Here is a 24,133-nt window from a genome sequence, read left to right as displayed (position 1 = left end):
GTTGCCAAAATGTGTGTTAAAAGTCTCAGTAGCCCCAGTTTTCATGCAATATACCCAATGGAAGCTGCAAGTCTGCCTTTTGACACTCATTCATACACTCTGTTTTCCTTTATAGCTTCACAATAATATTGATATAATAGTCCTCTTGTGAGCCACAGCCTAACACAACAATATGATTGCTTTAATATCAATGCTGTGAGTCAGAGCCTGGCATCAAAATGCTGCTACTGAAAGGCACGTCATATGTGTGCCAGCACATAATCAGTTACAAGCATAGAAAGTAGTCATTCAGATTTCGCTAAAACAAATAACCAATCAAAAAAAGTTAAATAGTTGGTTACGTTTTTATTTTGGCCTGCATCATGGCCAGTTACACTCATATCCATTTACACTGTACTGCTATTTCCACTTGACATGTGTCTCTATTTATGTTATATTACCTATGACACCAATGTTTAGACTGATGGAATAAGTGTCTTCAGACCATTTAGTAGTTAGCATTAGGTTAGTTTGCTCTCTAGGTTTTTGCTTAACGTTTTGTAGGTTATAAATGTTACTATATATAACATGCTCAAATCTAGACAACCTGTAAGTAAACACTTTTAATAAAAAATGTGAAACTGTGTGTGAAATATGATGCAAGATGTAGTATACAATGCCATGAGCTACTTGCTTTTATCAAATTGTATCTTCCTAAACTGAGTAGCTACGTGGATTGTAGGCATCTTAGTTATTTTGTATTAAAAGGAAAACATTTTCCATTATTATTTGTCTATTTATTTGTCTGCATGGAGTTTGTGTGTGTGTCGGCATGTGTTTGCCTGTTTTATGTATTACATCATTTCTGGACATGTGTGTCGGTGTGTGTATGTATTGTATATGTGTATATGTTATGGTATTTGTTTGGGGGAAGAAGTTAACATGCTAATGACAAGTCTAAATTGGTGGCCAGAGGGAGGCTTAGCCATGACTGTGTGACCCCCAGATATGTATACATGTACCGTGCTGTGAGTTGCTATAGGTTGTGCATGTTATTTGTCTTAATAAACTAAAATAAACTAAAATAAATAACTAATAATAATAATAATAATGATAATAATAAATAGATTTTCTACATTTTTACTTTATTTTATGTAATTTTTGTATATTGTTTATTTTATATTAAAAAATGTCATGGTATACTTTCCTTGTTAGGGGTAAATTGGCTCTTATTTATATATTCTAATTTTTTTACATCTCAATGTTGTTGACAAACCTTATCTTTTCTTAATATATTCTCAAAATAGTTGTAAAAAGAGAGAAAAGTGTGAGGAAGGTGTGAGAAACCGAAGAGAAGTTTTGTTTTCTTTTTCTCTACTCTCTGATTTTTGTAGGCCCTCCAAAAACATATGCTGGAAAAATGCAGGACAAAATAGGCCTAACACAAATTTATGTATTTGACAAAAAAGAAAATATAAAACAAGAAAAAAGTCAAACAGGAAATTGTTTTTTTTATTTTATTTGACTATTTTATGTTACTGTGTTTCTGAACCAGAGCCTCAGGCCCTGCCTTTACCGTGGTGTACACCGCCTCCCTGTGGCCGTTACCGCTCACTACACCAACGAGTCCACCGCAGCTTGAACCGGAAATAAAACCTTTCCTCAAACACCGGCGATCACTTCCTGTAGGTCACATTTTTACTACAGATTAGAAGAAATGGCGGACATGGATGAATTGTTCGGGAGTGATGGGGACAGCGACAATGAGCAGCGAGGTAACAATGTCTCTCAGCCGTTAAGAGTCTTAGCTGTTGATGAAGTTAGCTTATTAGCGGTGTCGAGGTTTCCCGATGCTAAGCGGAAATTAGCTTTGCCTAAACAATGATCGCGAGGAAGAGGATCTGGACGTTACGTTACAGTCATTTGTCTTCAAAGTTAACGTTATGCATCAATAATTCCAAAAGCTAGCTTTATTAGAAATTGGTAGAAGTTTGTTTTGTCCTAGTTAACTAGTTAATGAGCTAGCTTTGTCTGTGTTTAAACTAGCTAGCGTAGTTAGCCGAGCTGGAAGAGGCTCCAATCAACTGCTACAACAACATCAGTGTTTCTCAAGCACATGCTCTCATCAGCTAAATGTGCAGCACAACGCTTTTATTAATTTAACGTGTAAACTGTCCGTTTTGAATTAAAATAACGCTCATATGCTGCAGATTTAGGCTATTAACATCTATTAAGATTTAATTTATAACGTAATGTGACACCACCAACCCATGAAAATCACTTAAGCATTTTTAAAAAGCTAAATGGTATCCTGTCAGTGTGAGAGATTCACTGAGCTATAACAGTACAGACAATAATCTAATAATTAAGTCACATTTTCCCTGCAGCCAACTAAAAATATCAACCAAATCTCTCGCTTCAAATGTACATTTTTTGTTCAGGGTTTTCTAACCAAAATCCTTTATCACAGTGTCTGTGATTGTAGATATTAATATACACTCAGTTTCTACATTAATATGTATGCAGTTTCTACTGATGTTTCCAGCACCTTGCCAAGACTAAACTAGGTGGAGCAGTGGTTGTCCTGCATCATCCACATGTATACCTGTCAAATCTATTGACATAAATTCTGTATTTTGCAAAGATAATAATGTTTAGTTTTGATCAGCACTGTCAGAGAGTTATAATTTAACTAATGTTATATGTTTATTATTGAGGTAATACTTTGCCATGGTTTTGTTTATTGCATGCAGTCACTACTGCAAATGACACCCTCAATAATAAACATATAGCCCATGACTTACAATATTGCCCACATGACCTGATATATCAAGACAGAGATGTTAAAAGGAAAGGTACCAGGCTATAACTGGTGTGGTAACATCTGTAGACAATTGGATATGGGCTCAGTTTTGTGTTGCCCACCCCTAATATGAGTATAAAGTGTCAGTAACGATAATGTAAAACAGAAAATGCAAAACCCAGAACAGAAGCTTCTCTGGCATTGCACAATTATTTGTTTATTCATTCATTTTCCATAACCGCTTATCCTATTGGGGGTTGCAGGAGAGGTGGGGTACACTCTAGATACGTTGCCAGACTATCACAGGGCTGACACGTAGATACAGACAACCATTCATGCTCAAAATCACAGCTACTGGCAATACAGAGCCACCAGTTAACTTAGCCTGCATGTCTCTGGACTGTGGGACCCAGAGAAAACCCACACTGACACAGGGAGAACATACAAACTCCGCACACAGGGGCATCCCCACTCCTCTTGCTGTGAGGCGACAACTTACCACCGTGCCAACCTGGCATTGCACAGTAAAGACATATTTTTACGATCTATTTTTATAGACAGATGCAGCAAAACACACTGGTGAAAATATTTTAGCATGAGTGACTGTAGTATTTTGAATATGAGGATGTACACAATACATATATTAATAACTGAGTCTGGGAGAAATGTAGTTCACTAGAAAAGCAATGTAATCTCTTCTGATCGCTGAGGCTTACTCTGTGTGAAAGGAGTGACATCCAGCTACACTGTGGTGAGAAAATGAGCTATCAGTGTCATGCAGTGTGTAAAGAACAATGACTGGCAGTCAAGAGCTGTGCGAGAGAAATAAAGAAAATCTGTAATGTGCCAAAATGTGTCACTAAGCCACCACAACATTCACCCGCTGTAAGCTGTATTATGTGCCAGAGGATAAACAGTCTGCTTTAATTTGTTTCAGAGTCTGGCTCTGGCTCTGGTTCAGACTCAGAGCCGGAGAGACCCCGATCTGCGAGCAATGCCTCAGGCAGTGGCAGTGACAGTGAGAGGGAACGGGATGATGATGATGAAGAGGAAGGCCAGGAGGCAGGAAAACCCAGTATTAACAAGGTGAGTGCCTGCGTTTGACTGACACCCAGCACAAACAGTGAAATGCCATACCCATCTTATACACAACTCTCTCTCCATTTTCAAGTGTAACACTGTAGACACTGAGTAATTTGCAAACATTATTTACGCATCTCTCATAAACTTACTCATCATTCCTCCCTAACAGGAGCTGTTTGGAGACGACAGTGAGGATGAGCAGCACAGTCAACACAGCCAGCACAGTGGCAGTGACAACCAGTCTGAACGGTCAGGGAACCAGTCAGACGCCAGCATGCACTCCGACCAGGGGGAGAACGATCACTCTGATGCAGAGCAGCACAGCGGCTCGGAGCGTGGCCATCAAGATGAGGATGAAGATGAGGAGGACCGGGGTCACAGGTCAGATGGAGGAAGCCCTGCTGGCAGCGGGATGTCTGGACCAGGGAGCCCTCGCTCTGAGAGGGGCAGTGTCCGTTCAGACAGAAGGTACACCAACACACTGAGGTGCCTCGTTGTTTAATACAGTGAACATGAGATGATGCCAGAGGGGCCTCGACAAATACACACTTCACTCACGTTATGTAAAACTGCAGTGCTCAACTTGTGTGTTTCATCTTTGAAGACTTAAGAAGTAACAACCTAACTTGTAATTTTATTATGAGACAAATTTTAGAACCAGATTGTCATTGCTTTGAATATGTGTTTGTGTTGAACCAGTTTGCACAGCGATCCTGGGACTCCGCAATCAGGGCCGGGCACCCCTCACTCTGATGGAGAAGCTTCCGGCAGGGAGAACCAGTCAGATGATGAGAAGTGGGGAGGAGGGGCTAAGAGCGACCAGTCGGAGGACGAGGAGGAGAAACGCCGTTACTCTGATGAAGAAAGAGAGAACTCTGACGATGAGGGCCTGAGGAACAGGAAGTTAGGTACTCCCAGGATCTGGTGTTAAAGATGGAGGAATTATTAAACTGGATCATGAGCCAGTCGTCTGTGTTAATCTTGACACGTTGGATTTTGTGGAAGAGGATTAGGGCCATATGTGAAAATTTTATCCTGAGCTTTGAGGTTAATCTCAGACTCTGAGATTAATTTTTTGCATGTGATAATGATCCTTTTTACATTTACCGTAAGATGTGTTCATGTGTCCTGTGCCTTCCGTTGTTACCGTACTGTCATGTGGAAATTATTCTGCTTCATCACCTGTTTTGGTTTTATCTTTCAGAGTCTGCAAAGGGCAGTGACAGTGAAGATGATTTCCTCAGACAGAAAACCAAAGCAAAAGCCACCTCTGATTCAGATTCAGACAGCGACGTCGGAACCAAGAAAGGTGAGAAACCGTCAGAGCAAATTAAAATCTGACTTTTAATTGTATTAGCTGCTGAAGTTGGCTTTGTTTTTGCTCTAACGCATGTTCCATGCTGTTCCACAGTGAAGAAGACGGCAGCAGACGACCTGTTTGGAGAGGCTGACGACATCTCTTCGGACAGCGATGCCGAGAAGCCTCCGACCCCGGGACAGCCCCTGGTACGCGTCTGTCCTGTCGCTCCCTGTCTCTTCCCTCCACCAGTCATCAAGCCTCTTTAATTGTGCCCAGCCTTTTTTTTATAAGAGTTCCCAAATCTCTTTTTCTCAGAGCCTCTCGCTAAGCCTCTTTGAGCTGATCCCTATTATCATGGGTCATTGAATAATACAGTGTTTTTGAAACGTTCTCTTCCGCTCCCTCTCTTTCTGTGTGTGTGTGTTTTGTGTGTCCAGGATACAGAGGATGGGATGGAGGGGGAGCAGGCTGAAGAGGAGCCTGCGCCTGAAACTCGTATCGAAGTAGAGATCCCCAAAGTCAGCACCGACCTGGGATCTGACCTTTATTTTGTCAAGCTGCCCAACTTCCTGTCTGTGGAGCCCAGGTCAGAGCCTTGGCACTGAAAATATAAACACATATTATACTTGATGAGCTCTTGCCTCCCTTTACAGTGTAGGGAAGACATTAAAAAAAAAATAAAAAGAAGGAAAAGGGATAAAGAGAGCATATTTTCAGACACTTTCAGTCACTGCCTCTGATCATTTGCTCTGCTGCTGGTGAGGAGGAGAATTGTAAGAGCTTATACTTTAAAGTGTTCAGGTAAATGTGTTGGGTCTTGATGAGCATCAAAGCGTCTGTGTAACTTAAAGCTGTTGTTGGTAATTTATGAAAATAACTTTTGGTCATATTTGCAGGAACTGTCACTACAGCCACGAGGGGTGGGCGATATGGCCCTAAAATAATATCATGATATTGCAGAGTATTTTTGCGATAACAATATTCTTGACGACATGACAAATTAGTAAAAAAGAATTTGTTTATTAATTTAAGAAAACAGAATTGCAACAAAATAAGAGTTATAGTTTTACAGTTTACCTTCAAATATTCAGTAAAAACTAAACAAAAATGATCTCTCATTTCTTTAGTTTGTAAACAACAACAGTAACTCAGGGTGAGATTCAGATTCTGTTACAACATTAATCTACCACAAATTACACATTTAAATAGCTCTCGAAGACAACACATATTTCCTTGGATCTATTTATATAAATCAACTGGTGATTTCCTTCTCTTTCATCACGCTGTAACCTGTGACCGGCTGTTATGATGCCACAACTATTACACATTCACATATGTGGCCTTTTTTGTTGAGCCATGAGCGTCACGTAGGTTTGCATTACCAGAGGTTTATGACAAAATGACACTGACTCACGTGTGCGCACAGCAGAGAGGAGAGGGAGAAACTCTGTGCTGCTGCCAGAGGAGCCGCTGAATGAGTTCCCTCTGAGCGGTAACTCGCTAAAAGAGTCTGAGAAGTCCAGGGTTGTTCATAAAACATTCAGAACGCCACAGTTTATTCCACACTACTGAAGCTGCTCCTCTTTTTGGAACCACCGTGAAGTCGGTAATAATTTCGCTTACATTCTAAATTTTTCATATGATATTAAAAATTACACCCATATTATTGTGAATGAGATGATCTGGCACACCCCTAACAGGCACACAGGAGTACGTGAGACTGATAATCTGTTAGAAAAACTTGGTTCCTCCTCCTCCTCCTCATAGTGCGTCTAATGGCATTTGCAAGAATCCACCACAGCTGAAGGAAAACAACCAATCAGAGCCGAGGAGTCTGTAACGCAGCTTTCAGTCACTGTTCCTGAACTGCGGTCAAACTGTCAAACTAGGTAGCGCTGATCAAAGATGCATCAAAATTCTGTTACTGCATCGCCTATTTCTCGCCTCAAATGTTTTCAGAAACACATTTTAGTGAACTGTTTAGCTGTAAAGTTAGAGAGTTTTTTTCCCTGCCACCAAACAACAAATTCCCTTCAACCATGGTTGATTTGTGCAAATGCCATTAGTCTACCTCACGTACCTCTGTAGTTACCAACTGTAGCATTAAAGGTTTACTATTTTTGATTGTCGCTGAATCCTCCTTCATAGGCCCTTTGATCCTCAGTACTATGAGGATGAATTTGAGGATGAAGAAATGCTGGATGAAGAGGGACGGACCAGGCTGAAGCTGAAGGTATGTAGGCCACCTAATGTGTGCATGTGGATGTGTTTGTAGTGTCTGTGTGGACTGAAGTGGAAACAAATTAAAAGCAGTGTCAGCTTCTAAAAAAATCTTGTATATGAAGAGCTCATTTTTTCTCCTTCACAGGTGGAGAATACAATTCGATGGAGAGTCAAGAGAGACGAAGAGGGAAATGAAGCACGAGAGAGCAACGCACGCATTGTGAAATGGTCTGATGGCAGGTGTGTATTACGCCAAGCGGGATGTGGGGGGCGGGGTTACTGCACTCAGTACAGGAAGTGCACTGTACTTTCTGTGTTTCTAAATGTCTTTTTCTTGCCACAGCATGTCCCTCCACCTGGGGAACGAAGTGTTTGATGTTTACAAAGCTCCACTCCAGGGTGACCATAACCACCTGTTCATCCGACAGGGTACTGGACTGCAGGGACAGGCTGTGTTCAAAACCAAGCTCACTTTCAGGTAACACAGCCATTGTTGTTATTGTTGACAGGCTGCTATTAAGAGTCTCATACAGAGATGCATGTCTTCACTTGAGTCATAATACAGTGTTGCTAGGGATACTCCTCCTCTGTCTGGCTCCATGACAGCCGTACACGCTCTAAATAAGCCCCACGCTGCCTCTAATTCCAAACACAACAATAGAAGCCTTCATTCAGAAATGTACTCTATGCTCTAAGTCCTGGATCACCTTGTGCAAGATGCCCAGGTTTCTCTCAATAAGAAGTGTGTAAGCCTCTTAACGGCCCCCAAGTCCACCTGGATGTTCTGTTTCCTTACACCACATGGGTCTAGTAGGACACTGGCCAAAGCTGCTTTAAAGCCCAACAACTCTCCACGGTGCCAGACAGGACATTAGCATTTGTTCTGATTGAGTATTCTCATCAGAGCGCAGTTTTGATTAGGATTAGAGCTGAAGCTGCTCAGGAATCAAACGGGTAGGGACAAAATGTTTTTCTTTTTGAAAAGGGCAACTTCACAAATTAATGGAACAAAAACACAAATGTTGATATAATAATTAAATGATATATTTTGGGCGGGGCAACACAAAGGTTTGAGTTGAAGGTGTGAGAAAGAATAGTATCAGTAACACTGATAACACTGTGCTACATTACAGAGAAATACAAAACCATACTAATGAACCTTCATTAATATAGGCCTATATTTTACTTATTTTTACTGCGACTAAGCAACCAATGAAATCTTGCTGACTAATGACCTTTCTGGTCGACTAAAGTTTGGTCAACTATGAGGGGGCAGCCCTAGACATTTGTCTTTGTATGTAGCTTTGCTTTGTTTGAGAGAAGCCAAACACACAACACAATACACAATTAAAAGTGTACAGATATACAAGATACCATAGTGCAAAAATGCTCTCTGAGCTTTCATCAAAAGTCAGGGTCTGATCAACAATTGTGCCCAAATGTTTGCTACTTTTTCTACATGATGGTTATTGAGTGTGACAGGGAGGCTACGGCTGTTTCCATTTGGTTTTGTTTGTGTAATAAGTTCTTCTGTTTTGACCACATTCATTTCCAAAACAAAACATGAAACCATTGGCAGGAATATGCATGACATGGCCCCACATGCACAAGATAGAAACACAGCAAGGGCCCACTCTTGAAAACATTCTTCCACAGTCAGCACTACAGGTTTGGCAGTACAGATTGGTGTTTTTTGCCAGTTTGGAATGCAAGTGTATTGTTTTCATGGTTTGTGAAGCTTTTCTTGCAAAATTACCAAAAAAGAGAAAGAATAGGGTGAAGACTGCCGACTTATTGACTGAAGGGATGCTTTGAATCTGACACTGGTGTTGTTTCATCTGTATTTCCAGGCCCCACTCCACAGACAGCGCCACCCACAGGAAGATGACACTGTCTCTGGCTGACCGCTGCTCCAAGACGCAGAAGATCCGAATCCTTCCCATGGCCGGAAGAGATCCCGAGTCGCATCGCAACGAGATGATCAAGGTAACGCACTCTCACCATCACCTCTGTCCATCTGCCAGAGAACACCACCTCTGTGCTGTTCTGCTTGTCTTTCCTCAGCCCTGTTTGAAAATGCTTGTGTTACCACAGGCACCAGAAAATGTGGCAGGAGGCCAGTTGTTGTCGAGCATCATCCCCGGTTACATAAAGACATAACCTGACGCGTTTACATAACGAGGTCACACAGTGGTCAGCGAAATGGAAATAGTGTCAGCAAGTCTGGAGGGGGGGACTGGTTATAGTTTATAGTTTCACTGTGCTCAGTGCTTATCTCAGGCGGTCTGACTGTACAAGTGTTGGGCTACTGTGGTTGTTGAACTTAGAAACAACTCTGATACTGAGTGTTCTCACATAATAACACGTGATTTCCTCATCATTTGCCATTTTACTTGCCAGTTTCATTTGTACTGGCACTGAACTGCTAAAGAGGGTTGAATTATTCATTGTTATTTGTTTGTTTATTTCAATAAACTTCTTAACAACAACTGAAAAGAGCCAACAAATCAGCTTTTTTCCTTTCTTGAAAAGTAGAGCTTATTCAGCTGGGGGTGACTTGAAAGGAGTTTTGGCAAAATAGCACAAGCTGATTGGCAGCCAGTGTTGACTGGTGGAGGAAGAAAACGTTGATGCAGTAAGTGCACCTGCCTCTGTATACTCTGACAATATATGACTGACCAGATCTGTCAGAACAGAGTTACAGTTAGTGCTTCTAACGAGATATGTCCCGATCCGATCTCAAAGATCAAGGCACAGACCTTCGGAGGGAGCTCGGAATAGAGCCACTGCTCCTTCATGTCGCAAGGTGTCAGTTGAGGTGGTCCAGGCATCTGATCAGGATGCCTCCTGGGCCACCTCCCGTTAGAGGTGTTCCAGGCACGTCCCACTGGTAGGAGGCCCCGGGGCAGACCCAGAATATGCTGGAGGGATTACATATCTCATCTGGCCTGGAAACACCTTGGGGTCTCCCAGGAGGAGCTGGAAAGCGTCGCTGGTTAGAGGGACGTCTTGGGTGCTTTGCTTGGCCCCCTGCCCCCACCACCCGGCCCCAGATAAGCATATGGATAGGATGGGATTGGCTATATTTAGCTATATAGAGCCAATCCTTAAACGTCAGCTGTCACAGAGGTGTTTATATTCACAAAGCTGTCATGCACAGAGAGTGCAGCCATTGTCAGCTCTCCAGCTCTCAGCTGTCTGTCTCTCCTCCACTCTGCTGGGCTCCTGTCTGGGTCCCACCCGTTATGAAACATCACACATCATGAAAGACAGAAAAAAATCAGTATGAGGCTGTTATTTGCCTAAGTTGTGAGTGCTCGTTTCATTTCAGTTCAGTGTGAGAGTCTTGCGTTTTGCCGTCACCTATAGTACATGATGTTTCACTGCAGGTGGAGCTCAGCCTTTGCTTAGAAGAGAGACAACCACAACCACATCAACCACACCACTGCAACTGCGACAAAAGCCCGGCCAGCAAAAAACCAATGAGTCATTTTTTAAAAATGTAATCACGATAAAGAAGTACTGATGATAAAGTCAAACACTCAAGTGAATACAGTTAAATTAGGTAATACTCTTTTAAAGGGAGAAAGAAATTCCCGAGAGGCACCAACAAAGCCAACAAGATTAAAGAGAGGGTTTGTTATTTTATACTTTTGTTTAAAACAAATGAAGGAACAGCTTGGATGAGGGATTTTATTTTCTTAATGTATTGCAGAGTTATTCAGCTGTCATGTGTATACATTAGATTAATTTTGAGTACTTTAAGTGTGCACCATGCAGCTGTATTATCAACAAAAATGGAAGTATCGGATCGGGACTCGGTATCATCAGACACTCCATACTTACATCCTTTATTTAGACACAGAACTCTTTGGTTTAGTGCTCCCATTGTCGCATGTCAAAGTGATGAACATGGCAGCCGTTTAGTTACACTTGCAGCTAAATTCTACTACATGTATAGTGTATTTTTAGAGTTCGATGCTCCTCACATGCTTTCAACATGTTTAGTTTGCCTGTAGCCTCAGACCTTTAACCCCACTCTTCCTTTTCTTTCTCCGCCTTGAGCTGTCCATGTAAGATGGAGTCCTTTATTAATCCCAGTAGGAAGTGGCTTTGTTACAGCAGCCACATTGCATCAATCACAAAACAATAAGCAGGATGCAGGCACTTAAGGAGCTACATGTGAAACAATGTACAGTAAAAACCATAAGTAATGTTCCAGACTCTGAGACAAGAAACTGAACAGCTTGGGTCATACTCAGATTTTAAATATAGTCTGAATGTATACTGCGCAGTGATTGTGCAAATAGTATATGGTTAATATTGAACACCCCAAATCAAAAATACATATTGTTCCTCTTACCTCTAGTGGTTTTTATCAGTCTAAATAGTTTTGCTGTGAGTTGCTGAGTGTTGATATATCAGCTGTAGAGATGTCTGGCTTCTCTCCAGTATAATGGAATTAGATGGCACTCGCAAAATGGTAGCAGCCTAAACATAAAGTCATGAGCCTTCTGAAAAAGAAATATGCATTTAATTAAGGAAATAACTGACAACCCTGATGTTTTATGTGTAAAAACAGACCACCTTACAGCTTATGTTAAGAGAAATGACTCAAATCCACTATACCCCCTCTTACCTACACACATCACAGAAGTACCACACAGTGAATTTATTATAACACAAATTATGCACCTCCAGTGTTTCAAAAAAGGCTTTTAAATTACCACCTAGAAACAAACTGTCAAACTTTAAAGCCAGTGCTTACAGTAATTCCCACCGGTGTCTCTCCTGGCAGAAAGAGGAGGAGCGGCTGCGAGCTTCTATCCGCCGAGAGTCCCAGCAGAGGAGGATGAGGGAGAAGCAGCACCAGAGAGGCCTAAGCAGCAGTTACCTGGAGCCCGACCGCTACGATGACGAGGAGGAGGGCGAGGAAGCCATCAGCCTGGCAGCCATCAAGAGCAAATACAAGGGCGGAGGAGGCTTGAGAGGTAAGGACGAATACAGTCACATTTTCTTTCTCATTATTTCTCACCAGATTTTCATAAAGTCACAGAGGTCTAATGAACATCCTTCTTTCTCTCTGCCCCCTCTTGACCCAACCCAGAGGAGCGAGCGAGGATTTACTCGTCAGACAGCGATGAGGGCTCCGATGATGACAAGGCCCAGAGGCTGATGAAGGCCAAGAAGCTAGACAGTGATGAGGTAGGTGTAGTATCCTGCTGGACAGACAGGGGGCAGTGTGAACTGTGGAGCTTAAAACTTGTCACCCTCATGTGAACTGAACAAGACAAGAACTACTGGTTCTTCTGAGGAACATGCACTTAATTCTGCTCTGACAGTTTGTGCAAAAACTAAAGTTGTGGTACTGCCAGAAAACAAAATGCAGCTGTAGCACAACAAACTGTGCGTACTGAGTACAGAATGTCTGCTGCTGTCAGCATCACAGCGTCACCTCTCCTGCTCTTGTTTTGAACAGGAGGGCGAGGGATCGGGCAAGAGAAAGGCAGAGGACGACGAGGAAACGGCCACCAAGAAGGCCAAGAAGTATGTCATCAGCGACGAAGAGGAGGAGGAGGAGGAGGAGGAAGAGGAAGAGGATGATGAATAACTCACTTTTTTTTTTTAAATCTATCATTCCACTGTATTATCAGTGCTCAGCCCACATGGCATGTAAACAGCCATATTTTGTTTTGTATATTTTCTTAGGACCTGTGTGTGGGTGAGTGCGTTTGTATGTGTGTGTGTGATTGTGTGTTTGCTTGTTTATGTTGTGTACAGCAGAGGTGAGAAATAAATACATGGTTGTCTTATGTAACCAGCGTTTCCCAAGAACCCTTTATCTTTTTTTTCACTGTTATGATTCATATGCATGAATCATATTGTTGATACTTTATGAAACATTAGTCCAGTTTCCAAACAGAAAGGAGGTTAATGAGATGAGTGCTGCAGGTTGGTTTTAGATTAAATCAAGTAATTAGCAAAACACCTACGCCTGCCTGCTGCTCACTCGCAGAACAAAACACATCATTGACCAGTTTTTACCAGTTTCACCAGTCATGAGGTTGAAAATGTTCCCTTGAGGTAGAAACTGGAGAGGAGAGTTAGGGGATAAATCTTAACTGGTGCTGAAAGAACCAGCCAAACCCTCCCGACAGGAGAGGCAACAGGGGATTTAGGAATTGCTGTAGTACTGTGAGAGAAGATCCTCCTCAACCTGCCTGCCAGCCCAGGCAGGAAAGGCACGGAGTAGAGGCCTCACTAGGAATTATGAGTCTTACAGAAACATGTTGACACTGGTACCCACACTCATCCCCTCACTATTATATCGCCCCTGCCAAACATACACCACTTGAAGACACTGCTATGATCTACTGGTCAACTGTCCAACACATCCAACAAAGGTCCACAGTGGAAATAACCAAATAGCCTTTACTGTGTTTTTATCTTAAACATATTTAATTGCATTTTAGTTGTTGCCGGTACTGATATCATTGGCAAATCTATCCAGCACTAATTTGAATACATATATTTGTTTGGTAAAGCACCCTCCACTTAAGTAAAATTCACAAGTGCTTCACAAAACAAGACCATAAAAACAAAGGCAATAAGAAAAGCATTCAATAATAACAACATAAGCCACAAGATAAAAGTAAAAGACCATAAAATATAGAACAAAAACGGACACAGGCAATCAAGGACCCCAATAGAAAGGAACAAGCACAAGACTTCATAGGGTTGGACAAAGTCCATTTTGAAAATATGAGTCTTGAGGGACTGGTTTCAAAAAACACCTTACGTTTTCTCCATAAGTATGACACTTAAGGCTCCATTTTTCCTTAGCTGAGGGACTTAAACAGTTGCAAAGGCTCTCTTAGTAAAGGCAAGATGTTTCATTTACTGTGTTGAAAGAGATTTTACAGCGGTAAAAGTTTCCATGGAGATTGTTTATTTGCTTGGACTCATGCTTGTGATGCCTGTTATCGTCTCATAAAGTTGGCTAATAGTGAATAAATAGCAGAAGAAAAGAAGACAAGAAAACCATACTGGTCAGAGGAGGAAAAGATTATAGTTCTGGAGGAATACAGTCCTAGAAAGCCTAAACCATGAAGTAGATTTGATCTCCAAATATCAGAAAACAGAAAATGATTGTAGGAGGAAATTTCAACGAAAATTAATTCAGTCAAATCTATAGTGTAACATCAAGAGCATATCAAGAACACTCTTCACGGGTGTGTTAGTTTTTTTCATTCATCACCATAAACAATCATGTTGCAGTTAACATAGAGTCTAAGGTACCTTAATATTTTTTGACCTTGCTTTGGTTGCCAAAGTCTTTTGTGCAACTGTCTAGGGATTCCGTAAGTATAACACCAAGAGGAGAAAACCATAAATGCATAAGTGAACATTATAAGGAAACCTTAAGGAGAGGACCTAAGGGTGTTTTGTGCAACCGATTTTATTAGGAGGAAACCTTAGCTGGGACCTCAAAGAAAATCTTAATTTCAGGTGTTTTGTGCACTCGACCCCAGTTGCTTTATAAAGACTTCTCAGAGACTGCGGACACTTTGCGTAGTGGAGGAGAGTTTCATAATGTCAGAGGCACTACTTCAAAGGCACAATAACCTTTTTGTTTTCAGTCTAGAGCGCGGGACAGCCAGTAGGTCTCTTACGTCTTCTGACCAGGGCCTATGACTGTCATAACTATCTTTTTTTTAAGAAACCAAGTCGAAGTTAAAGGTGCTATATAAGATCATTCAGTCAGGGCCAGGATTGCCTGCACACAGCTCTCACCTCAGATGTAACAAGCAAACATGGAGGTGGCTGAGCCGAAATGGCGGTCAGGATGGCGTTAACAGCGACAACTGCCGTATGGGCACAGTGAAGCGCAGCAGCAATTACCTGAGGTCTCATTTATAAACATTGCGTACGCGCAAAATGAGGCCTGAAACAGGTGTACGCTTCTTCCCACGGAAAAGTTGTGATCTATAAAAACTTGTGACTTGATGGGAGAAACTTTGACCCACGCTTACGAACATTTGGGAGACGCGAAACTGACAATGCAGATATTGAGCTGGAAGCCTTATTATAGAAATGGTCGAATATTTTTTGGCGCACGCCATTTTTGGCTTTTGTCCGTACGTACATTTTTAGTATGTACTGTTTTATAAATAAGACCCCAGACCAGTGGGACATGAAGGAAGGCACTCAGAGCGACACACAACTGACATGGCTCCAAAAACAAAGAACAGAGAAGCTCGGATTACACAACACAGAGGTTGCGTGACTTCATTCACTGCTTGGGATGCCATTACACCACTATATCTATACATAGCAGATAGATGTCTGTTACTATATTTATGATCTGAATGTTGTATAAGGAACCTTTAAGCAGGTATAATGCTTAACATACTCACCATCTTGGGTTAATGTGGAAGCATGCTAACATGAGGTAATTAGCGCCTCACAAATGAAGAAATGTAAGTAAAAAATTGTGTGGTAATACAGTATTTCTAATGAGATATTTGAGCCTGGTTCCCAACTGGTCCAGCCAGGGGGTTCAGATTTCTCCTTAGTCATTGTTCAAGGTCCACGCAGTGTAATATATTCAGCGTCATACTTGCGTTTGGCTATGTCGTCAAGTTAGTTTGCTGTCTCTGTCGAGTAGCTGTCTGTTGTTCACTCACTCTACAGCAGGAAACGGCACTTCAAAGTGAAAGCTTTGTGCCAGAAATTTATTGTACTTAAAAATAAAGTGTGTTTTTCACAAACTTGACATGTTTGCGAGTCACTTGCGGTTCCATTCAGAATGGATGCACGACCCACAAGTTGGGAACCGCTGTTTTAAATGTCAGTGTTATTATCGTGGCCTCTGTGTAATTCAGCCAAATCCAAAAGCCAGTAGTATGATGCAAAACACACCGTGTGATTTAATTGTGAGTAATTTAAAAATAGAAATGGGAGTACACTCAAACAGCATTTCAGTCCGGTTTGGTGCGTCAGTGCTCCAGTTATTAGAAAACAAGAGCGGTTTGGTGAGGTATTGTGTCTTGATCCCTTTAGAGCCACAGAGTGAGAGGGGAATGTAGAGAACAACAGTCCCGGTTACGGATTCAAGTTCATCAGCCAGAATGACGCACAGTGTCACACACTCCCTCACACACTCCCTCAGACACACACACACACATGGGAACATTGCTGGGTTCCCAGAGATAGATAACAACCCTCGAATCTGCTCCCTCCCCCCAGCTCTGTCCAGACAGAACTGGCTGTAGCTACCCAGGATACAAAACTGGTAAAACACTAACTAAGTGATTAAGTAAGAGCTGCATAAATTGGCTGCATTCTCTCTCTTGACAACGGCCTGTCTGTGCCACACACACACTCACACACACACACACACACATGCTTACGTGGCCACAGAAGTATCAAAGACCTCCTGAGTAATATTCACACGGTGCAGGGTTGTGTTTGAGAGAGGTTCTTTGAGGACAGCAGTGTTTAAAACTGCCTGTGGTGTTTTCCGAGTGTCTGGAATCACAGACCAAATCCCCGGAAAGTCATAACGAAGCTGCTTGTTTGGAATGAGGTTATTGTGTGACTAAATTGCTGAGGGTGAGTTTGTACCCTTCAGCTTTTCCAACACTCAGGACGGGCCTGCATCTGTGTGCACATGCTTGTACATGCATGTATACAGCAGTGAGCAGAGACCTCCCCAGCGAAGCACATGCTAAGCTATATATAGTGCATGCGGTGAATGTTTAATGCCGCTTCATGCAAATGTTGTGTGTCTTTGCTGCCTTGAAAGAGAAGGTGTCGTCAGGAGTGGTGTGCTGCGTTATCTCAGACTGCAGTGGGTTATGTAAACCCAATTCCACACAGTAAGGAGCGGGGAAGGGAGGGGACAGGAGGAGAGGGGGAGGCACTGCTACACACAGTCAGCACTGACTGAGGGGGATGAGGCAGAGGGGAGGGCTGCAGCATTTCACCCTCTTTTTTTGTTTCCTCCTCCCCCTTCATCTCGTCTTTCTCTCTGTACCACCTCTTTCTCCCAGCCACCCCATTTTCCCACCGTCCACCCTGAACCTGGACTCCATAACATCACATTTTCTGTAAAGAAAGCACACAGGGTATGTTTTCTATTCCTAAAGCCTTGCAGGCACGCACGCCAAAACACGGCTGAGCCACTTGGATAAACCCTGGTGTCATTCAGGGGAAACTTGGCCATCATTCTGCCAATTAGGCCTGAGGGAAGACGGTCGGCTGGGTCAGTATTAGGCCAGGTACTGCCTGAAGTGAACAGAGATGTGTTTTCATTAGTCTCAGCCTCCTCTTTGTTTGGCTGAAGTGATGCCCTGTTTGACCTCAGTGAGCATGTGTATCCAGACACTATAAGTGTATTTCAGCCCCATCTCCAGAGTAAAATGTTGGCATTGTACATTTCTGCAAACCACAGAGATGTTACAGTGATATCTTTTGTATGTATGATGTGGTTCAGATTACATGTGTATGAGTTTATCATCATGAGGAGGAAAGATGGTGAATGGCGTGACACCAAGGCGAGATGACTGCCTAACAGCAGACCGCAGCAGACAACTGTTGAAGACTCAAAGACCAGCACACAAAAGCAGGTATTTTTTTAAAGACAGGTCGGAACATTTCAAGCTGCATTTGCAGTGACCAAAACAGGTATTTTAACCAAAACATGACCTTTTTCTAACCCTAACCAAATGTTTTTTGTATCTAAACCTAACCACACGTGAACCACAACGTTAATTCCTTGGTCGTAACAGCTTATCCTGTTAGAGGTCCCGGGGGGGCTGGAGCCTAGCCCAGCTGACATTGGGCAAGAGGCAGGGTACACCCTTGACATGTCACCAGACTATCACAGGGCTAACACATGGAGACAGACAACCATTCACACTCACATTCACACCTATGGGCAATTTAGAGTCACCAATTAACCTGCATGTCTTTGGACTGTGGGAGGAAGCTGGAGTACTCAGAAAACCCACACTGACATGGGGAGAACATGCAAACATTTATTCTGGAAATTGGGTTACGTATTGACAACTGGCAACTCGTTTGCATTGCGTAGATACGTATCATAAACCTTCAATTAAAAGCCAAGACCCGATGAAATGCTACAGTTTGACAAATAAACGCCTGTTTCAATGAGACGCCTGGTCTGGTTGCCAAGCAGCTCATTTTTTTAATAGAAGTTCTTCGGATGTTTAAAACCAGGTTGTTAACTACCTCAAATTATGTGTCCATTCCTTGATTAACCTGTAAGTTCTTCATAGTCGTTTAGTCCGTAAGGCTCCTCAGATCAAAATAATCAAAAGGGTTTTTTTATACAAATGAATCCCAGTTGTGAGAATTGTTTTAACAGGATAAAGTGGTGTTGTGTCGGTGTGCAGGATGCCGTAATCCTCGAGTGCTGTAACTCTCTCCATATCTGATGTGCTGTATGTTAGAGCTAGATTAAATGAATGACCTATGTGACGGTTTTGCTGTGCTTATCTTATGTACTGTGTTGCTTTGCTAGCATCTTTAAGAAACCAAATCTACAGTCACTCAGCAGCAACACCTCACTGCCAGTGGGACTAACATTAACTGCTCTCTTTGAGTAAACTCAAGCTGTCGTTTTCTTTAGTCAGTGGCCCAAAAGGTCAATTAAGTTGCAAGCTAATGTAGGTTAAGTGTTGTTATGAATGAGATATGAAAGCATCAAACATGCATTTTAGATTAATGAGATGAAAAAACTGTGGGAAAACATTCAACATGTTGCCACCATATGTTGAGTCCAGAGCTGTCTTGGAGTGTGTTTGCTCTTCACAGATGGAAATCCGCAAAACCAGACCCTCTCTCCACTCTCTGTTACCCAGCAAGACTTATCCATTTCCTCTTGATATCTCAGCTGCTCCTCACCCTGTTTGCTAAGGGCTGTTAAATTGTGTGGACATAACACAAGGGTTTTCTACCCAGAAATTATTGTAAACAAACATTGTGATTCGGTCTATACCTGCTTTGATTGGATGCTGAGGAAATATTCTGGGTATTCTGCCTGCCTATGGTCCTTGACTCTTACCCTGGTTTGTTCCAGGATTCATCATATCTGTAACCAGGGGCATAAGTACAGACAGTGCAAGCAGTGTTGGGGCTAATGGGGTGGAGGGGCCTGATTGCAACCTGGAAATACACCTGTGTTCAAAGAAGAACTTATGCTCAATTAAAGATGGTGCGATTTTCTATATAAACCCTCAAAAAGACACATCAATCTCCATCATGGTTTCTGTTTTTGTGAAATAGTATCAATAGCATCATATTTATTTTGTAGTTTTTGTCATATACAGATGTGTAATGATGATTTTTGGGTAATATGTATGTCGATGTTGTCCAGTATCAAGTCTCTGTGTAGTCATGTGACGAGATGATACGATTTACAGCAGCTAGTTTAGGAACAAAATCTCTCAAGACCTACAAGCTGGGCACATCTGCGAGCAAGTGTAACATAAAAGTGGCAGTGAGACACGCTGTTGGTAAAATATATATATACGCCTATAACTCTGTGTATATGTGTGTGCTTCATAATTAACTAGGGCGCACGAGGGCTTGTCATAGTAGCATGCACAGGGGCCCATTGTAACTACCTTACGGCAGTGTCTGTAACATTGCTCTATAGTCAAAGTTCAATGCTGGAGGGGAGAGATTCCTGCTGTGACGCCCTTCCCACTGTCTTGGAAGATGTTCCAACCTCATCAGACAGTTGGCTGACATGGGAGGGTTGTTACCTTGATTAAGCTCACCTGGGCCTTCCAGGCTATAAAGGCTGCCTCATGTTTTCTCCCTTCCTACAGGAGTGTGGGCCCTCCAACCACTCTCTCTACGGGCCCCCCAACCCCATGGGCCCCAGTGAAACTGCACTGCCTGCACTGTCTATATTTACGCTCCTGCCTCTACATGAAATTTGTTTTTTAGGATTTATCCACGTCAAAAAATTATTTTTCTTCTTCCGTCTCTTGTGTACAATATTTGTTGTATATTACATTTTAATATTTTGTATTTTCTCACTTACAGGGCTGTGTTTTCTGTGTTGTACTTGTTCAAAGAACAATAAAAATGTTGTAAGTTTAAATCTCTGCAGAGCTTCTTAAGAGAGTAAATGGTTAACTGAAAGTGACTCATGAATGCAGAGTTATTGTTCAGATGGACAAAGGGTTGATGAACATATTTGCAACCATAAAATTAATAAAAGAGAAACAAACAGTGCAGTTATTAAGTTTATTTTCCTGCTGCTGGAAACAACCCTTTGTACTAAAATTACAATGTTGTTTCTTGAGTTTCTGGTTTAATTTCACTGACTTAGTCAAAATCTTTTGTCCACCTACTTCAAATCTAACAGCGTTACTCTGTGTACCCTGGCTGTATTTCATAGCTCGCTGCCCTTTAGCCCTGTCTCAGTATGTCCCTTCCCCCTGCTGCTGCTTACATAAGAGGCTAATAAATAAAATAGAAACACAATACTCTACTCTCTCCACAGGATCCTCAAACACTCACACATGACACTGGCGCGGACACTGCAGCGAGGGTCTTAGCGGGAACATTTTCCCTTACGCACAAACCAGGTGTGCATTGTTCACATGCACAATACACACAAACACAACTGTAACAATTCAGTGTGATGTGTTTTTTTTTTTTTTTTTCCCTCCTGACCTTAACGATTTGGGTCAGCCTGTCCCGTCGAAGGAACAGGGCTTAATCTGTAAACAACGGGTTACCTTCAGCTGTGAGCTGCTCTGCACACAGATTACACTTGAGCTTTTCCAAAAACATAAAAAAAAAACAGGCAAGGTGACTCTCTGTGGCACAGCTTCTCTGGAGCCAGGGTCACTCGTCTACCTCATTAGACACAAAATGTAGCTTGGCCCCAAAATGCACCATTAATAACTGCATCGTCTAGAGTCTATCCATCTATCTATCTATCTATCTATCTATCTATCTATCTATCTATCTATCTATGAGCTCACATGTAAGTAAAGAATTTAAAAGACAGTATTGAAGTCCAGGTTTAGATGGACCGGCGCACGTTTACTCAAGTATGCGCATTAAGCATAATGTTGAGATGTTTGCACTTTACCTGTTATGTTATTTTATACTTCTACAGACAACGACGTGAGAGGTACCCTGGGTGTGTTGGTTGCTGATGTTCTGCAACACCGTCTCAAGTTCTGCCTGTTACATGCATTGTCTTCTTTCAAAATACGCTTCCGTTTTCACAGGACATGTAACATTTACATACAGTCTCTTTCAAAATAAATGCGCTACATCGGTACAACACCACAAATGTTTTCACTTCAACAACAAACGCACGTGGTTGGGTTTAGGAAAAAAGAACAGGGATTGGATTATAAAGCCAATCCCTGTTCTTTTTTCCTAAACCCAACCACGTGCGTTTGTTGTAACGGGTCGCAAACACAGCTCTGCTGAGTGAAAGTCGGTGTTTGCTGGCGCTGTTAAACTATAACAGTGACTGGCTGCAAATCATGCCGATGTTGAAGGACAGCTTTTATTGTCGGTGTCTGATGCTGCTAGCCACTGCATAAGCACCGAATTTCGAAGACTTCAGAGTGAGACCGGGCTGACTTCTGCTCTGCTAAACTTCAGCTGGGAAGTATTTAACTTTTTACCCCACTATAGTTATTTGATCGTTAACTGCTACTTTCCAGATTAGTGTTTTTGCAACCCCAAAAAATAAATGAAAAATTTGTGTTTCGTTTTGCAAACCACAGATATGTTACATTTGTACATTATTTTGTAGCAGATACAACCTTTTGGCTTGTGACCCCATTTTCAAAAATGCAGAATCGTGTTGGGCCCCCTTATCATGTTTCAGATGTCTGAGTTGTTTGCACTTCCTTCTCAGATGGTTTCATTTAAATAACAGTTTGAGGCCCGAAGAGTTAAATTATCTGATATTTCACAAAACAGCAAAGATCAGAGAGAGGTCCAAAAGATTAAAACACATGTATGCAGCAGAACGTTTTTTTCTTCCTCTGGTTTACCCTATTAATCTTCTTATGATCTCTCAGATATATGTTGTGAGCAGCTGAAGTGGTCAGACCCCTGGGTGGGAACCCACTGCACTGAACTTTACTTAAAGTAGTTAAAACTAGCTCCACCATGACCAGCTAAAACAATACAATGCTGCTAACACATTTACGCATCAGTTTTATTCATCTAATAATCTCAAATAATAATATATCAGTCAGAAGAGACATCTTTCTGCAGAAAAAAATACTTCTACTTCTGATATTTGATGTATATTAGCGTTTACTAAATTAGAAGTTTAAGTCAGGACTTTTACTTGCAATGGCCCAGAGGAAAGGAAAATTTTCAAACAAGATTTTGATCATTTTCATCACATCTCAGCTCGCTCCTCATTTAAGATCTTAAAATGCTCTTTTCTCTCTCTCACTGCAGTAATCTTTGTTTGTCTATAATAACCAGCTCTTGAAATAACAGTGAGATCCAGTAGAAAACTTGATTGGCTGATGAATGAGCCTGCTCAGTGTAAGAAATTTGTCTCAGTGATCGAATTCAAGTCTTAACTCTGTGTATTTTATTTGTTCTTAGCATTGATAGACCTCTGAGAAGCTGATGAGCTCAGCAAAAGAGCTCCTGCTGATTTATTATTCTGCTCCTTATTTCTTCTAAGAAACTGATTTATATCTGATGAGACAAAGAAACTATTGTGAGCAGCAAATTTTCCTCAAGGGAAATCTTTTTACATTGTTGTTTTGGTACCTTTACTCCACTACAGGATCGGAATTCTTCCTCCATCACTTGTTTCTCATGAGAAACACTGGACGTGTCATTACACATACGGTGATGTGACAGGTGGTGTTTCTGACCTGGTGTCATGCCTGCATCTTGTGTAAACATCATGGGACATCAGGTTTGGCATGAAAGGGTCCCACTATCAAAAGATGGCTCAATCAAGTTTGATTTTTTTGTGTGCCCTCAAACAATGATGCTTGGGGAATTAAGAAATGGTTGTCCGAGCATTTTAAATGCTATTATATTGTTAGGAAAGGATTTATTTTTGAATCAAAAGGAAAAGAGCAACTGAAATTCCCCTGTTTTCTTTCTCTTTTAAAACATTTCTTTATGTTAGAAGGCATTATTGCCACAAGGCAGGGGAGACTGAATGACTATGAGAAATAGAAATGGAATAGAAGAAGGATGATAATAATATCAATATTCAGTTGTTTTCAGTTGTTTATTTTGTTGTTGATTTGGTTTTTCATGTGTCTGTGGTTTGTTTTCCTTCGATCCTTTTGCTATGTCTATGTCAGTGGTTTATGATGTATAAAAAAAAAAACTAGGATAGAAATACAGTAGGTGCTTTTTATGCATCATTTAATGCACAATTTTTCCAAACTTTAGTCTGACATATTTGGCATTTAAAAGAAAAGTTGGATTGGATATTTAAAATAATTTTCTGAGAGTCTGAGTTTGTTTGGCTGCTGCCAGAAATGCTGCTCTGATAAACAGCCTGCAGTATGATAGTGTTAGTGTTACCCAGGTGTAAGAGCAAAGTAATCTACAGGCTCTCAAATGTAAACTGAAATGTGGACACAACCAAAAGACTCTGCATCTGTTATCACCATATCATGCACTTTATTGTTTGTTTTTAATATGTAACCCTGAAAAGCAGCACTGATACTGAGTTCATTATCCTG

General features: G+C 41.6%; 1 protein-coding gene across 1 annotated transcript; it reads left to right on the top strand.

The window, feature by feature from the left end:
- The first annotated feature begins 1,658 nt into the window (after positions 1-1,658).
- leo1 (LEO1 homolog, Paf1/RNA polymerase II complex component) lies at positions 1,659-13,223 on the top strand. Its single transcript, XM_050034060.1, has 14 exons — positions 1,659-1,754; positions 3,720-3,868; positions 4,035-4,333; positions 4,565-4,773; positions 5,070-5,174; positions 5,277-5,371; positions 5,603-5,751; positions 7,314-7,398; positions 7,534-7,628; positions 7,732-7,866; positions 9,239-9,374; positions 12,187-12,379; positions 12,496-12,593; positions 12,868-13,223. The coding sequence occupies exons 1-14, from the start codon at positions 1,697-1,699 to the stop codon at positions 12,997-12,999; spliced, it is 1,938 nt and encodes a 645-aa protein (XP_049890017.1). The 5' UTR covers positions 1,659-1,696; the 3' UTR covers positions 13,000-13,223.
- Positions 13,224-24,133: the final 10,910 nt, after the last annotated feature.

This window comes from Epinephelus moara, chromosome 1 (genome assembly GCF_006386435.1).
Source record: "Epinephelus moara isolate mb chromosome 1, YSFRI_EMoa_1.0, whole genome shotgun sequence".
NCBI lineage: Eukaryota > Metazoa > Chordata > Actinopteri > Perciformes > Serranidae > Epinephelus > Epinephelus moara.
The sequence above is the reverse complement of the archived record's forward strand: the minus strand, read 5'-3'. Positions and strand labels throughout refer to the sequence as shown.

What these genes read in the sequence shown, in the direction of transcription:
- leo1 (XM_050034060.1), top strand. Translation starts at nt 1,697, where the DNA reads ATGGCGGACATGGATGAATTGTTCGGGAGTGATGGGGACAGCGACAAT. An exon ending in CGACCCCGGGACAGCCCCTG is followed by an intron (nt 5,372 to 5,602) that starts GTACGCGTCTGT and finishes TTGTGTGTCCAG; the next exon opens with GATACAGAGGATGGGATGGA. An exon ending in AAAACCAAGCTCACTTTCAG is followed by an intron (nt 7,867 to 9,238) that starts GTAACACAGCCA and finishes CTGTATTTCCAG; the next exon opens with GCCCCACTCCACAGACAGCG.